At 41.0% G+C, this 14,158-nt stretch overlaps 2 protein-coding genes across 2 annotated transcripts in view; both read right to left on the bottom strand.

Moving 5' to 3' along the window:
- Positions 1–1,394: 1,394 nt before the first annotated feature.
- Positions 1,395–2,193, bottom strand: LOC310811348 (hereditary hemochromatosis protein-like; the record flags this gene model as incomplete). Its single annotated transcript, XM_083679467.1, has 2 exons — positions 1,395–1,690; positions 1,944–2,193. Coding segments are annotated over 2 exons (546 nt in total), but the record flags the coding sequence as incomplete, so codon positions are not given.
- A 7,500-nt stretch (positions 2,194–9,693) lies between these two features.
- Positions 9,694–14,158, bottom strand: part of dennd4b (DENN/MADD domain containing 4B) — a 45,367-nt gene continuing 40,902 nt past the window's right edge. The window contains exon 29 of the mRNA XM_083678873.1: positions 9,694–13,843. Coding sequence (XP_083534999.1) covers positions 13,698–13,843 — 146 coding nt within the window. The 3' untranslated portion in view covers positions 9,694–13,697. The remainder of the gene's footprint in view (positions 13,844–14,158) is intronic.

Raw genomic sequence — 14,158 nt, 5'->3', positions numbered from 1 at the left:
AAGATTGGTCAATTTGCTTGAACACTTGAGCATCAACGTCAATCTCCTGCCATGATCTGGAGCCAGGGTGTGCTGTCTTGCCCTGAAGCAAAAGAAAATGCAGAGAAGAATCAACATCGCCAACATGGCCAGTGGACCTGAGAGGATGTACCCTCTAAGCTCCAAAGTGACCATTCGGTTGCAACTAGTTTGACGTTACAAGTCTTGAGTGTCCCTTTGAGGTGGTCTTTGTATCACTGCTTTTGTCCATTGGGTCTTCTACTGGCTTCCATAATTTGGCCATAGAGTACCTGCCACGGTACGTAGTGTGGGGGCATCCGGATCACATGGCCCACCCTGCAGAGTTGGCGCCATGCCAAAGTTGCCTCCCCGCTTATGGTTTGGGAGCGCTGGAGGATGTGGTGAAAACATCTTTAGGGCCTTGAGTTTGCGGATGTGAAGGCAGGTCCATGCCTCTGCTCCGTACAGCAGTTTGGAGACACACCTCTTGGTACACTGCCACTTTTGTTGATGTCCTTAGATCCTTATTTTTGAATACCCGAGAGCGCAGTCTACCAAAAGCAGCGGAGGCAAGGTTGATGCGAGCCTGGATATCATTCTCATCGATAAGACAGCTGGGTGTTAAAATGCTTCCCAGGAAGCAGAATTGCTGGACGACTTTGAGAGGGGTACCATTTATGCTGAACTGGAGGAGTGGAGGTAGTTGATTAACTGTTGAGTAACTGTTGATTGTGCGATGACCTCCGTTTTCTGGGTGTTTACCAGGAGGCCAATGGATTGGCAAACTGCAGATATAACATCCAGAGCATGTGCACTATAATCTTATTCTATTGGTATTAGTGAGAAGATTATCATGATATTCAGCATCGAAACGATCCTAATCACTACCTTTGAGTTTTAAAATATTTTTTTAGGGAACAAAAAAAAGCATAATTTAATCTTGATTAAAGGTCAGATTTAATGACCAAATCCATATCCCAATAGAATCTAGAATCTAATTATTCATTTTTGAAATACCCAATTCTACGATTTAATCCAATTGCTGAAATTCGTTCAGATACGTTTTGAAATACTGGACCCTGGGTAATTGTTCTAGCCCCAGTCTATATACACAGCCTGAACATGATTATTCCACCCATCATAGCATGTTTTTTCTAAATTATATTTGGTGTTTTTTTATTACATAGTAAATTGTTTGTAAATTGAATTCTTTGTCAATTGAACTTTTAGAACATTTACATTAGTGGTAACATAGTAGTAACAGCACATGTATCAGGTCCCAGAATCTGAAGATTGCCATTGATGCTCAACTGGTGGAGCAAATTATCCAATCTCCTGCAATGATCTGGAGCCAGTGTGCCGTCTCGTCCTGAAGCAGAGAAGAATCAACATCATCAACATCGCCAGTCGATGTACTCTCTATGTGAGTGCAGGAACTCAGGTTCCCAACTTATCTCCAGCTTGTTGTCCAGACTAAGGTGAGATGCTGCACAGGTGTAGCTGTGTCTCTTTCTTAGCTCCTCTGCTGTGATCTCCAAGATCTTCCTTAGTTGGTACAACCCATTCCCATTAGGCAGCAGCAACCCCCCTGCGAGCTCATGGTCTTCTACAAGCTGGCCGTTCCTCAGTAAGGTCAAGTTAATGTGGCGGGGGTAGAAGTCAGTAGCCAGGTAGCTCACCTGGGACACAACTTTATGTATGATTCTGACTCTGGGATGCACTTTACACATCACAAAGTTCCTCTCTCTTTCCAACAATTGCTTCCATGCTTGCTAAGAGAAGGTAAAAATGTACATAACGCATTTTGACATATGTTATCTTCAGCTCATCCTAAGGTGATGGTGGTTTTCCTGTATAGTATCTAAACTGAGTCATGTTGTAAGAGATTCCATAAATAATAATTATATTAGAGCAGTCACTGGACATAATAAAGGCCAGTTCACCATTGTCCAACATCTCACACCAAACCAAACTTTGCTGAACATGAATTCCTTCTGTGAAATTCAAGTGCTGCTTGATGTGAGTCAATCTCCTTTTTATGTTGAGGTGCATTTCCACAAACACATTTGTTGCATCCTTTACCGTGATAATACCTGTTTTGGCTGGGTTATGTCCAATATTGACAGCTGTTTTCAAGTTTGAGTCAAAGTAACCAACTTGGATATCATCCAGCATCACCACGACAGTATATTCAGGAAATAATTATGAATATGGCAAATGACCACAAAGAATACCTTCCTGAAACTGAAATGGGAATGAGAACTACAATATATCGGTGTGTATTTTGGTTTGACTTTATTGAAAAATGGAAACCAAAATAAATGGTTACAGTATGTCTAAAGTATTCTCTCTCTGATATGTAATATGATTGTTTGTTCACTAAACCGATCCTAATTTCCACAATCAGATTGCATAGCCACTAGCATATACAACATGTTTTCATGGAACATGTTTGTGTAGGAAGAATTAATTTAGACATTTTTCACTGGAGACTCATAAAATAAACAATTAATTAAAGCCACACTCCATAATTTGAAAAACAAGAAAATGTTAGCCCTGCTACAATTCTGAGGGATGGGGTTGGGGTTCATAGACAAAGTTTTAAACATATTTTGAAGCTGTGTTCATTTACGCTCCTGTAGTTTGTAAACATTTGAGTAAAATAGCCTTAGGCTATATTTTGGGTTATATGGGGTAAGACAGTTATATGAAATCACTAATTGAAGGTCCGAGTAATACCCCAACTCTTTTTTCATTGTAATTCTTGGTTTTTGAAGGGTAAGTTTCATATCTAAGTTGACAACAAAATAATGGCACTCAAAGATTTTGATGCTTCGATGTGCTTTTGTATTTTATAGCATTGTAAAAAGCTGTGACTCCTTACATCCCAAGTTACTATACAACAGTTGCAGGTTCTCCAATCATGTGAAGGTGTGAAGTGTGCCAGCCTTGTCTGTAAACAAAGTTGCATGCCCTAACAGTGGCATGACAAGACAGAGCCATGTTAGCTTACCAGCTAGCTAAGCTAATAGCTGGAGGGCATAAACTTCATCTCCCTGCTGCTAGATGTCAGCAGATTTTAACCTAGGAGATTCTCTCTGAATATGAATACACTTTTTTACCAGTTCCTGCATTTACAATGGTGTAAAATGAAAGACCCAAAAAACCCAACACAGTTTGTTCATGATTTTGACAGTTAACACCATTTTCAGTAGCCTTGCCCTTGTGTGTCAGAGTTCTATGCTCTCAAATAAGACCCTTTCACTTTCACCTAGGGAGGGCTTCCAAACAAAATTACCTGCAAGCAGTTTCTCCAATCAAACAATTTCTTGGGCTTATCACCAAGGGGACACAAATCAATCAGGGTGGTGAGAAAAGGGAGGGTTTTAGTCTTATTCTGTTAATGATTAATGATTGTCTGATTTAACATTGTCACAATGCCTACCATTGAACTGTCTGCTCTCTGCTGTTTCTTTCTCATATGCTGTTTGTTTGTCAAGATAAACTGTCCAGTGTCCAGGTTTATCAACATTGAACAGTTAGTGAAAGCAATATGGACAAGTGAAAGTAATACAGTGAATGTTTGTCTGAAAGGATTTAGTTTTCACCTGTCCAGTTCTATTGTTTCAGGGTGGTGTACCCAGATCTTACTACGCAGATCTTACTTACCCTAGACTTGAGTTAGCTTCCTTATCTCAGACAACACTCATTTCCTAATCTGGCCATTAAAGTTTGTTGCTACTGTACATTGATTGAGAGAACCGAGAGGACATGAGAGAAGGAAGTGGAAATTACCTGTATGTTGATATTTTAACAAAGGTTTCCAATATTTGAAAGGGATACTTGACTCAAATCTTTACAGTGCCCTCCACAAGTATGGGAAAGAGGAAGCATTTTCTCTTTTTTTTAGTACTATACTCCAACTATGAGGTTAAAGTAGAGACTGGTTTCACTATTTAGAATTTTTTTTATACATAGCCCTCCTATTTCAGGAAACCTGTAGTATTGGAAAATTGGCTTGACAGGTGTTTCTGGTTAGTCATGTGTGTTTCACTACATAATTTGTGCAGGCATAAGAGAGCTGTTAAAGTCTAGTATTGATTCTAGCGTTTACGTTTTCCTTTCCTGGAGTCTGCTATTGCTTTCTGTCCACATGAATCCAAATAGTTGTCACTGCAAATCAAGGTAGCCATTATTGGGCTGAGAAATCTGAAATAAACTATCATAAATGTATGCAAAACCTTAGGCTTGCCAACAACAGCAGTTTGGAACGTCATCCAAAAGAAGAAAAACACTGGTGAGCTCATCAATCGCAAACTCCCCAAAATCCCCTGCATACCTGTACCACCTCATCTGAAATATGGTGGGGGGTTGTTGTGGCTTGGGCGTGAATGGCTGCCACTGGAACTGGCTCACTTGTCTTCATTGATGATGTAACTGCTGATGGCAGCAGCATAATGAATTATGAAGTTGACAGAAACATCTTGTTTGCTGAAGTATTGACCCAATGCTTCTAATCTCATTAGACGGTGCTTCATCATACAGCAAGACAATGACCCCAACATACTGCCATAGCAACTACTTCTCAGGGCCAAAAAGTGGAAAATTCTAAAGAGCCCAAGTCAATCTCCAGATTTAAATCCAATTGAACATGTATTTCATTTGCTGAAGAGGGAACTTAAGGCAAAAATGCCTCAAAACAAACAACAACTGAAGATGGCTGCATTACAGGCCTGGCAGAGCATCACCAGAGAATATGGTTCTCAATGGGTCTCAGACTTTAGGCAGTTATTGCATGCAAAGGATTGTTTTTTAAATTTTTTATTTTATTAATTTATTTACAGTAGAGAAACTTGTACAGGGGGGTAGTGGGGATGAAGAGGTCTTTAGGAGGGACAGTTAAGATGTAGCCTGAAGAGATGGGTCTTCAGTCTACAGCTAAAGTTCTCCTTGCAAACACAAATAAAATGGAGCTCCTGGAGGAGCTGCTTTCAGTTTATCCGATCACCCAGCCAATTGCTCCTTAATTGGCCAGGTCACCAGTTGAGCAGGGGTTTATGGGTGGCTCTTTGGGCAGCCATTTTAGGACCGACACTTAATTAATGTCACACTTACAGTATATGCCAAATTCACCGTCTTACAAAATCTCATATACCACAACTCCAGAGCAAATACACACATCCCTATATAAAGCATGTATCAACCTTGCAACCTCAATGTAATGGACTGAAAGCATTTATGTACTCTATAAAACCATGATCTAGTTGGATAAGGACAAAGAACCTGACCTCATATATTGGCATAATCTAGCTGTTAAAGTGTGTTGCCATAGAGGACAGAATAGTTTAGAGCAGAGCGCTTGAGGGTGGTTGTTCCTATGGTAGTGCAGGTCTGGCTGATGAGAAGTTAAATGTGTTATTGGTCGATTGAGTCAAAGATGAACACCCCACCGACCAGTGAATCTTCCTGTTTTCTTGCTTTTGGGACACTGCAATAAAGAAAATTCATACTCTACAGTGACATTTGATTCAGGGTTTGAATAAAGGACATTTACACTCTACAGTGACTTTTGATTCAGGGTTTGAATAAAGGCCATGCTATGGGTGTACTGGGGATGGCTGGAGGCACTTCCACTGTCATGTATACTATAGTATCAATGTAAAAAAAAAAAATATGATGAATGTTTTACATGATTTGAGCTAAAAATGGTAAGTTTAAACATGGTTCTTAATGGTAGAACTGATGATGACGTTAGCCGCATTTATTAACTTAAAGAGCTATAAAACGTCACATGCAGTATACATGCTTATGCTGTTGCATTTTTCTGAGTGCTTTTTGTCAATTCAATCCCTAAATTATGGCATTTCAAGTTCGGTAGCATTTCAGTTGGTTCAGTGATTCTGTTGTTTCGAGTACTCTAAGTCCATTGGAGTATTCTCACCCATCACAAGAGATACCTCTGCTTTCTATCACTTACCGCACTTGATTACCTACTACCACTTTTCTTGCTGTGTAATACTGTATTTGACCACCATTTCCAGGGACTGGAGACACCAAAAAGCCACATGCCATGCAGTCACACCTCTGTGTTTACCTGTGTTTCAGAATTATGTCTGGCAGAGATCTAGAGAAAGGGTAAAGAGCTAAAACATATATATAATAATATGCCATTTAGCTGATGCTTTTATCCAAAGCAACTTACATTGCAGTGAGTGCATACATTTCAGTATATGGTCTCAGCAGGAATCAAACCCACAACCTTAGCATTGTTACCGCCATGCTCTACCAACTGAGCCACAGAGGACCACCAAATAATAAAGAACTAAAAGAACTAAATAATGACCACTTGATAAGCAACACAACTATCTACAGTGAAATTCATATCAAAGGCAACCATTCAGACTGCAGCGACATAAGGCAACTTTTATTTGAATAACCTATAATGATTTTCTATGTGTCTGCCTGGGCAGCAGAGGGCACACATTGCTCATGTGTTAAATTAAGGCTTTGGCAGAAAAAGTGAATTCACTCTTTTGGTTGAAGGTCTGGATGGCAGATGTACTATATTGCATCTGTCTGTATTAAATGCTCTAAAGCATAAATACATAGTGGTAAACTAACTTTGCCAACATTACAGACCCCTCTTATGAAGGGTTACAAAGTCTCATATAACCTTATACACATTCATAGAACCCTAGATGCAGTCATAGAGCATTATGAGATTTATGATAAAGCAGTAAAGCTCAAGACACTGTGATATAATGTGAACATATCAGAGCCAAGGACCCTCTCGTGCCTTAACTATTCATAGTATTGACAAGATGTGTCAAACGGCCACTTACCAGGACAAGTTCACCAATGTCACAACGCCATAGTGTGGGATAACAAATCTGTGGCAAAAATGCGATTGAGTCAAAACAATTGACTGTATATCCACAAAACTGATCAATCGCTCAATTAAGTAATAAATATAGTGCTATGACTGTTTATAAGGCTTTAATACACTTCATAAAACAGTTCTTCAAGAGAATCTTTGCTGACATAATTTATATTGCCTCAAAGAGGCAAATAAGCAAACCATGGAATGCTATTTGCTAGCAAAGACTTATTTTGGGGAACTAAGTGGGAAACTGTGGATGTCTCCATTGTGAGGATTGGTTTACCCAGTCATGCTTGGCTTAACACAGCCAGATATGAACATGAAAAAATGAGTATGCTGTATATTAGTTACAGTAGCATTATTAAACCCTAGGGTTAGGGTTAGGGTTAGGGTCAGACTGTTGCTCTATGCCAGTGTTACCATATCACTACATTGATCGATTCAGATCAGGTGCTCGACAATTAGCTGACCAGTTGAATAAGGTTTAATTGAGCTGGGCTGGAACAAAGCATGCACAAATGTAGGATTCTCCAGGACCGGGATTACTGGGTAAAGGGTATGTAAGTAAGGCCAATGTGTTGTGTAGAGTCCCTTGTTAGCTGCAATTCAAACATCAAATGCATACTAGTGGTCTTCTCCTGCGAGGCTTAGCCAAATCACAACTATACCCTACATGTTGTATCTGCTAACAGGAATGAACAAGAGAATCTCGGGTAAAGTAGTCAGGTACTTTATTGAACAATAGGAGCCGTACATTTTCAGTCCATCTCTGAATGCCCTGAGGCAGGTGCAGCGCCTCTATAATACAACCAGTTGTCATGTGACCTGTCAAGAACTCATGAACATAAGGCAATATGACACACTTCACAAGTGGTCTTCTCCTACAAGGCATAGCCAACATTACTACTCTATCCTTCACATTATTCAAAAGGAAATGTCCTGCGATGAAGTGTGGGGAAAGTGCCAGAGGCAATGACCTGTTATAACAGTCTTTATAGCTCAAGTTTGCTTTTAAATTATTTGGGAAGCCTCAATTAAAGTATATGTCAGCGTTATAAAGGGTTTATGAAGATGTCATCTTTTTTTAAAGTGGGACCTTTCGCTGACTATTTATGTATTTATTTATTTGTCAGGGACCAGGTATAACATGTCATTGCACCAGATTTAGCAAGATAATTTTCATCTGTACAGAAGGAGGGACAGGAGACAGTAGCAGAAAAACACATACTGGACATGGACATAACATCCAGAGTAATAGAGTCGTCCACTGGGGTGTGTGGTTAAGCAGAGAGGACTTATCCTGGCTGTATTAACAACCCTTGGCCTGCTCATTGCCAGTCAAGCAGTAGCGCTTTATCCTATTATCCACATAATGGGCTTTAGGGTTTCACATAGCCACGATCACAGTGGCCTAATAGGAGCTGGCTAAACCCCACTCTTCTCCCCGCTGTTACTTTTCAGCTTTTCACGCCATGCCTCGCTCACAGGCTGTTGAACCTATTAGGCATGGTAAGGGAGGAGAGGAGGAGGTGAAAGGAGGAGAGAGGGAGGGGGTTAGAGGCTGTTAGAAAAGGAGAGAGAGGAATGAGAATAGAGTAGAGAGGAGAAAGAGAGTAGATAGGTATGATAACAGAGTAGAGAGAGAGAGGTATGAGAATAGAGAGAGTAAAGAGAGAGACAGAGTGGCAATTGGGGAGGAATTATGAGGGAGAAGGGGGTTTGAAGGGAGTGGTGAGATCTTGAGAGATTGGTCTGGAAATATTACATGATAGGAAGGGAGTTAAGATGAAGGGAGGGGAGGGGAAAGTAGAGATGGAGTAGAGCTTTGGAGGCAGGAAAGGAAAGAGTGGTTGGGGAGGAAACATGAGGGCGGAAAAGGGAGGATGAAGAAGAGATGAGTGATTGAACTGAAACAGTGTAGGGGGACAACTTCATCCTTACCTGCATGGTGTATTCTTGAAATTCTTATAACACGAGCAGACTGTTTATCCTGCCCTGGCCGAAGTGCAAAAGCCTCTTCCCATGACCTGGGTCACATTCAGCAGGCCACAATGTTGTGCAATGTTTAACTGAATAAAAATGGTTGTGTTATGACCAACCAGTTGGGGAACGGTAGTAACGATGGTCGCCGATTTGGGTGTGTGCTGCATCATGATTTTAGCCAGCCAGAACACTCCACCATGCCCACCAAACAGGAGCAAACGGCTTCCAAGAAAGTTGCCAACCGTTGTAAGAGAAGTAGCACAACACTGAGCCAACTGAATGTACCCCTGGTGCCACTGACTAATTGGTTGTTATGCTATGTAGTTGCATGAAATTCTAACCATAGTCATACTCATACTCATTTACAGCTGACTAAACGCATTCTGGTTAAATTCTGGCAAAAGGGTAGACAGTAGGAAATAGTCAGGATTCAAAATAGTCATGGAGTCTGAGAGTCTACATTTTGAAGTCTAGACAACAAAGTTTCCTTTGTGCTTTTCATTGTGCCTTTTCTTATTATTGTTATTTCATGCAATTTTCTGTTTCTATGTCGTTATTTTGTATGTTAGATTTTTTTCCCCTTGAAGGTTCTTGTGACCACTGTGCTCAGAACAAATGTGTCGACCGAAATGTACTAGAACTCAAAAAATGTGTAGCTGGCACGCACTCAAAAGAGATTTAAGGTTTCTTTGAGCATTTATTAGATTCAGTGTTCTCTCTGTAAAGTGTGTTGTGACCTTGTGTAAAATCCAATTTAACTTGAAACTTTGGAAATAAAAGGTCCCAGACAACTGGTCCAGGTGAATCAGTGTTGAATGTTTGTACCAGTGAGCTCATTAAATGGTGGTGGTAAATCAGAGTTTTGTGAAGCACTAGACATATTGAGGGACATACATTAGGCAATAGTAAATTGGCAAGAACAGTTGGTTATACTGAAGTGCTGAATTGTAAGTATAAATGCAATAAACTGGAAAAAGTGCATTGAATACAAAATACCTATGCATTCAAATAAAGCTTGAACTAAAATGTGTTGTGTGGGGGGAGGGCAGTGGCAGAGTGGAGAATACCGCTTACCGATATAATTTATAGCTGCTCTAAAACATACAGTAAATCTCACAATACAAAAGACGAGGCATTTGGGGAATCTGTCTCTATTTTTTTTTGCTTTTCTTAAAAAAACAAACAAGACATTTACAACTGAAGTCACAGCCATATAAATTACAACAGCAAACACAATAAATCTTAAATACAGATCTCCTCTCTCTTCGTTTCTTTGTTCCTTTGACCAGTAAAAGAACAGACAATAAAAATGGTAAATTCCCTTATATTCACTTGCAGTCCTGTGCATTGAAATACAGTGGCCATAAATGTGATGCTGCCTACGTTTGGGCACTAAAACAATCAAATCAACTGATAAATGTCACTCTTTGAACTGGGAAAAGAAACTCAGGTGGTTAACTCAAAACAACAATGCTGTCCCAATATTCCCAACAGCTTTCTCTCGAGTCTCCTTTATGTTGTGACTAACTGGTTGAAATCAATAATCACCTATCATGAAGTACAGAAAAGTTCCTGTTTTAATAGAAATGGAACATAGGTTACCACAATTAGTAATTCATTGTTGAGTGCCCTGACTGCAACAAAAAACTGAAGACTGTTCATTTGCTCTGCAAGAGGGCCACGGTTTCCCTTGCCTGCTAAGGCGTCATTTCCCTATCAATTGACTGGATTCCATAGGGTGTACTGCCCTCTTCTGGTTTAGATTGGTGCATCGATCAGTATGACCAGGAGTGGCAAGGGTACATGGTGCACCAGTCCGGTTAGTGGTCACCACTTGCTGACCACTCAGTTTATCTTCTTTAATTCCAAGCCTTAACCATTAGGTGGGAAAATGCTAAACTAACATTGGATCAGTATCTAAGGGGCAACTTAATTCTACCCCGGGAATAGGTTAGTCATATGGACAGCTGTGTTGAGCTAAACAATAGTCTAATTTACATTCCAGTGATACATGGGTAAACACAATATCACTGGCATTTTACATATCTCATCCACAGATTAAGACTTAAACACCATGAAATATGAAAGTTGTTCTCTTGTCCCTTTACCCCCCTGCGCCATTTCAAGCCAGGGAAATGTGTACTGTAGCCAGCGACTTTGGAGTTTCTGCAGTAAGGGAGAAAAAAAAAGATTGATCTAGTTGTAATCACAGCTTTACTTGCCCAAGAGGGACAATAAAGTTTTTCACTTTTCACTCAAACAATCTTCAAAAGCAAGGCAGAACACAAGGCATTCTCTCTTGTGGCTCTGAAATACAACACCACGAAAACAACAACAGCAACTTATGAAGAGAACAGTAGCATTAAACAGTGTGACTGACATTATATGAAACCAAGAAAAAATAAAATGAAAATCCTATATTCTTTCATTGTGCAATTAATATAACCTTTGAATATACAAGGCTGAACCACAAATAAAGGGTTAAAATGAGAGGAGAACGTCTCATGGTTACATGGAGACAATAACCGGTAAGCATAAAGTCCAAAGGGAAGACATGTTATTAACCCTTCCTCTCCAGTAGCCTTAAGGATTTTATTCCATTTCTTTTAATAATCCTTTGTTTTCTTTTCAATCTCTTTCAATAACACAAGCCTGTACAATGAAAAAGAATATGTGTGTTGTTATATACACTCTTTTAACCTATTGCCATCTTCATATTACTTTTTTAACCCAACATTGAGGCTTCCGCAGTATGGTGATGAATAGTCACACTCTGTTCCTGGCCTATTTGAACATGTGCTCTCTAGACATTGGACTACCTAGTCTCCATTGGGACTAGTTGGGCGGAATTTGAAGATAACGTCCAAACAAAATTACCACCTCTGAGGTAAATCTCACAGCTAAAATGAGAGTACCTAATCTCTTGTGGAGAGAATAAGAATGATATCCTTAATTTGTATCTGTACAGTACAGTACATATGGAACACAATTCACCCTCAAGTGTTGTGTGTCCAAGCACTTGGAGAATTCTGAGACACTAAAGTGACTGGACTAGTCTGTGGTGAAGATATACTTGTGACATGTTAAAATCACTCACGTTGATCTGGGGCAGATCGTTGTGAAATGAGGTAAATATGCATAAAATCAAATCGTGAAAAGACACACAACATCATACATGACATCATCACTTCATCAGAAATCCCCAAGCACCCCGTCCAAGGTATTTTTTCGTCAGTCTCTCTCAAAATTACCCAGAGTTAAGCAGCCTTAGACTGAGCCCGCCCCAACCACACAACCAATTAAATCGCAACATGAGACCAGAACAGATAATTTAAACACTATGAAACAAATTTATTCTGTTGGTGTTCTGTGTGGAAAGTAATTCCGGGTAGTGGTTCAAATGGGTGGAGTTTAAAAGACTTCATGTGGATTCATCGTGACGGTCAATGTCTGTTGTTCCCTCACCTCTCCTGTCTGGCCAGAAGTCTGGCCATAGCGGTCTTCTACAATATGAGCTGGTAAAAACATAAAGGAAGCGTTTGCAATCCATCCATCAGAGTTACACTGACAGGAATCGTTGTTGCTCCACCCCTCATGGTAATAGATGCTCGTCTCTCCTCTCCATCCTTTTTTGGTAGACATCATCCTTTTCCACAGTTGACATCATCCCCTCCCAGAGTCGACATCATCCTCTCCCAGTGTCAACATCATCCTCTCCCAGAGTCGACATCATCCTCTCCCAGTGTCGACATCATCCTCTCCTAGAGTCGACATCATCCTCTCCCAGAGTCGACACCATCCTCTCCCAGAGTCGACACCATCCTCTCCCAGAGTCGACATCATCCTCTCCCAGTGTCGACATCATCCTCTCCCAGTGTCGACATCATCCTCTCCTAGAGTCGACATTATCCTCTCCTAGAGTCGACATTATCCTCTCCCAGTGTCGACATCATCCTCTCCCAGTGTCGACATCATCCTCTCCTAGAGTCGACATCATCCTCTCCCAGTGTCGACATCATCCTCTCCCAGTGTCGACATCATCCTCCTTCAGATTGGCTGAGAATCCATGGTAACGCCACATTGCTGCTGCAGTCTCCCAAAGTTATAAACTTTAGTAAGGCCAAGGTAATGAGGAATAAATTCCAGAAAAATACAAAAAACAACCAACAACAACAGCGACCACAGCAACAGCACTTAAAAAGATGAGAGATAAGGGAGTGAGGGGGGTCCCCCTCGTCAGATTATAATCTGGTGTCATCCTATCATGGGCGTTTTTATGACATTTCCTGTCTGGAAGCAATGCAATGCAGGATATCGAATATGTTCACATTAAATGCATAGATTGCAGCTCAGTATCATGCCTCATATCTTGCATACGTTTGAAATGCATTGTATATGACCTCAACATCTGTAAAGTATACATTTGTGAGGCAGAAGCCGGAGATATTATGAAAACTTTGAGCACAGTCCAGGAAGGCTGTTGATAGCCTGTGTATATCAGATCCCTCCAGTCAGATCTTAGCTGGTTGTGGTAAGTGGTTGGGGTCCAAGACCAGCTTAAGAATGGGAGTGAATAAAGCTCAAGTGTGGATACTGGGTTCACAAAAATAAAACCAGTGAGGTATACCAGCGTGGACAACAGTTTGTGCAGTGTTGCAAGGCAGCGTCAGGGGGCAGCAGAGAGGTCTGAGACAAAGGGGCGAAGGCAGCAAAAATGTGTGTTTTGTGTTAGTTTCCCATGTCCTTCTTTTGAGGGCCAATGGAGCCTAGGCAGCAGTGATGGGGGAGGATCCGGACTGGAGTGGGTGGAGGCTGCAGCAGTTGCTGAGGTGGATCAGCACTCGAGTGGCAGCAGGAAGCTCCGTCTGCAGTCCACGGCCTTAGGGCTGGGGGGCTGGGCGCGCTTCCTGCGCAGTTCGTCGCGGCCTAGGGTGCCGCTGAGCCGCGAATAAGCTGCCTTGTACTTCTTATCAAACGCAGCTAGAAGGGAGAGAAAGAGAGGGGGAAGGAGGGACAGGGAAAGAGGGGGGGGGGGGGGAGAGAGAGAGTCAGAGGAGGAGGAAACAACAAGAGGGAGAAGATTATTATTTGTTTGGCATTTGGATTTTTGTGAACTGCTATATCACTTGCCACTCAAACAGTTACTCAGAATAGAAACCCGAAAGTCCTAATTAAGTTAAAGTATACACACTCACTGAACACTTTATTAGGAACACCTGTACACCTTCTCATGGTGGAGGTGGTGTAATGGTGTGGGGAATGTTTTCTTGGCACACTTTGGGCCCGTTAATACCA

Source organism: Argentina silus (assembly GCF_951799395.1).
Source record: "Argentina silus genome assembly, chromosome: 10".
NCBI lineage: Eukaryota > Metazoa > Chordata > Actinopteri > Argentiniformes > Argentinidae > Argentina > Argentina silus.
This window is presented reverse-complemented; position numbering and strand designations above follow the sequence as displayed.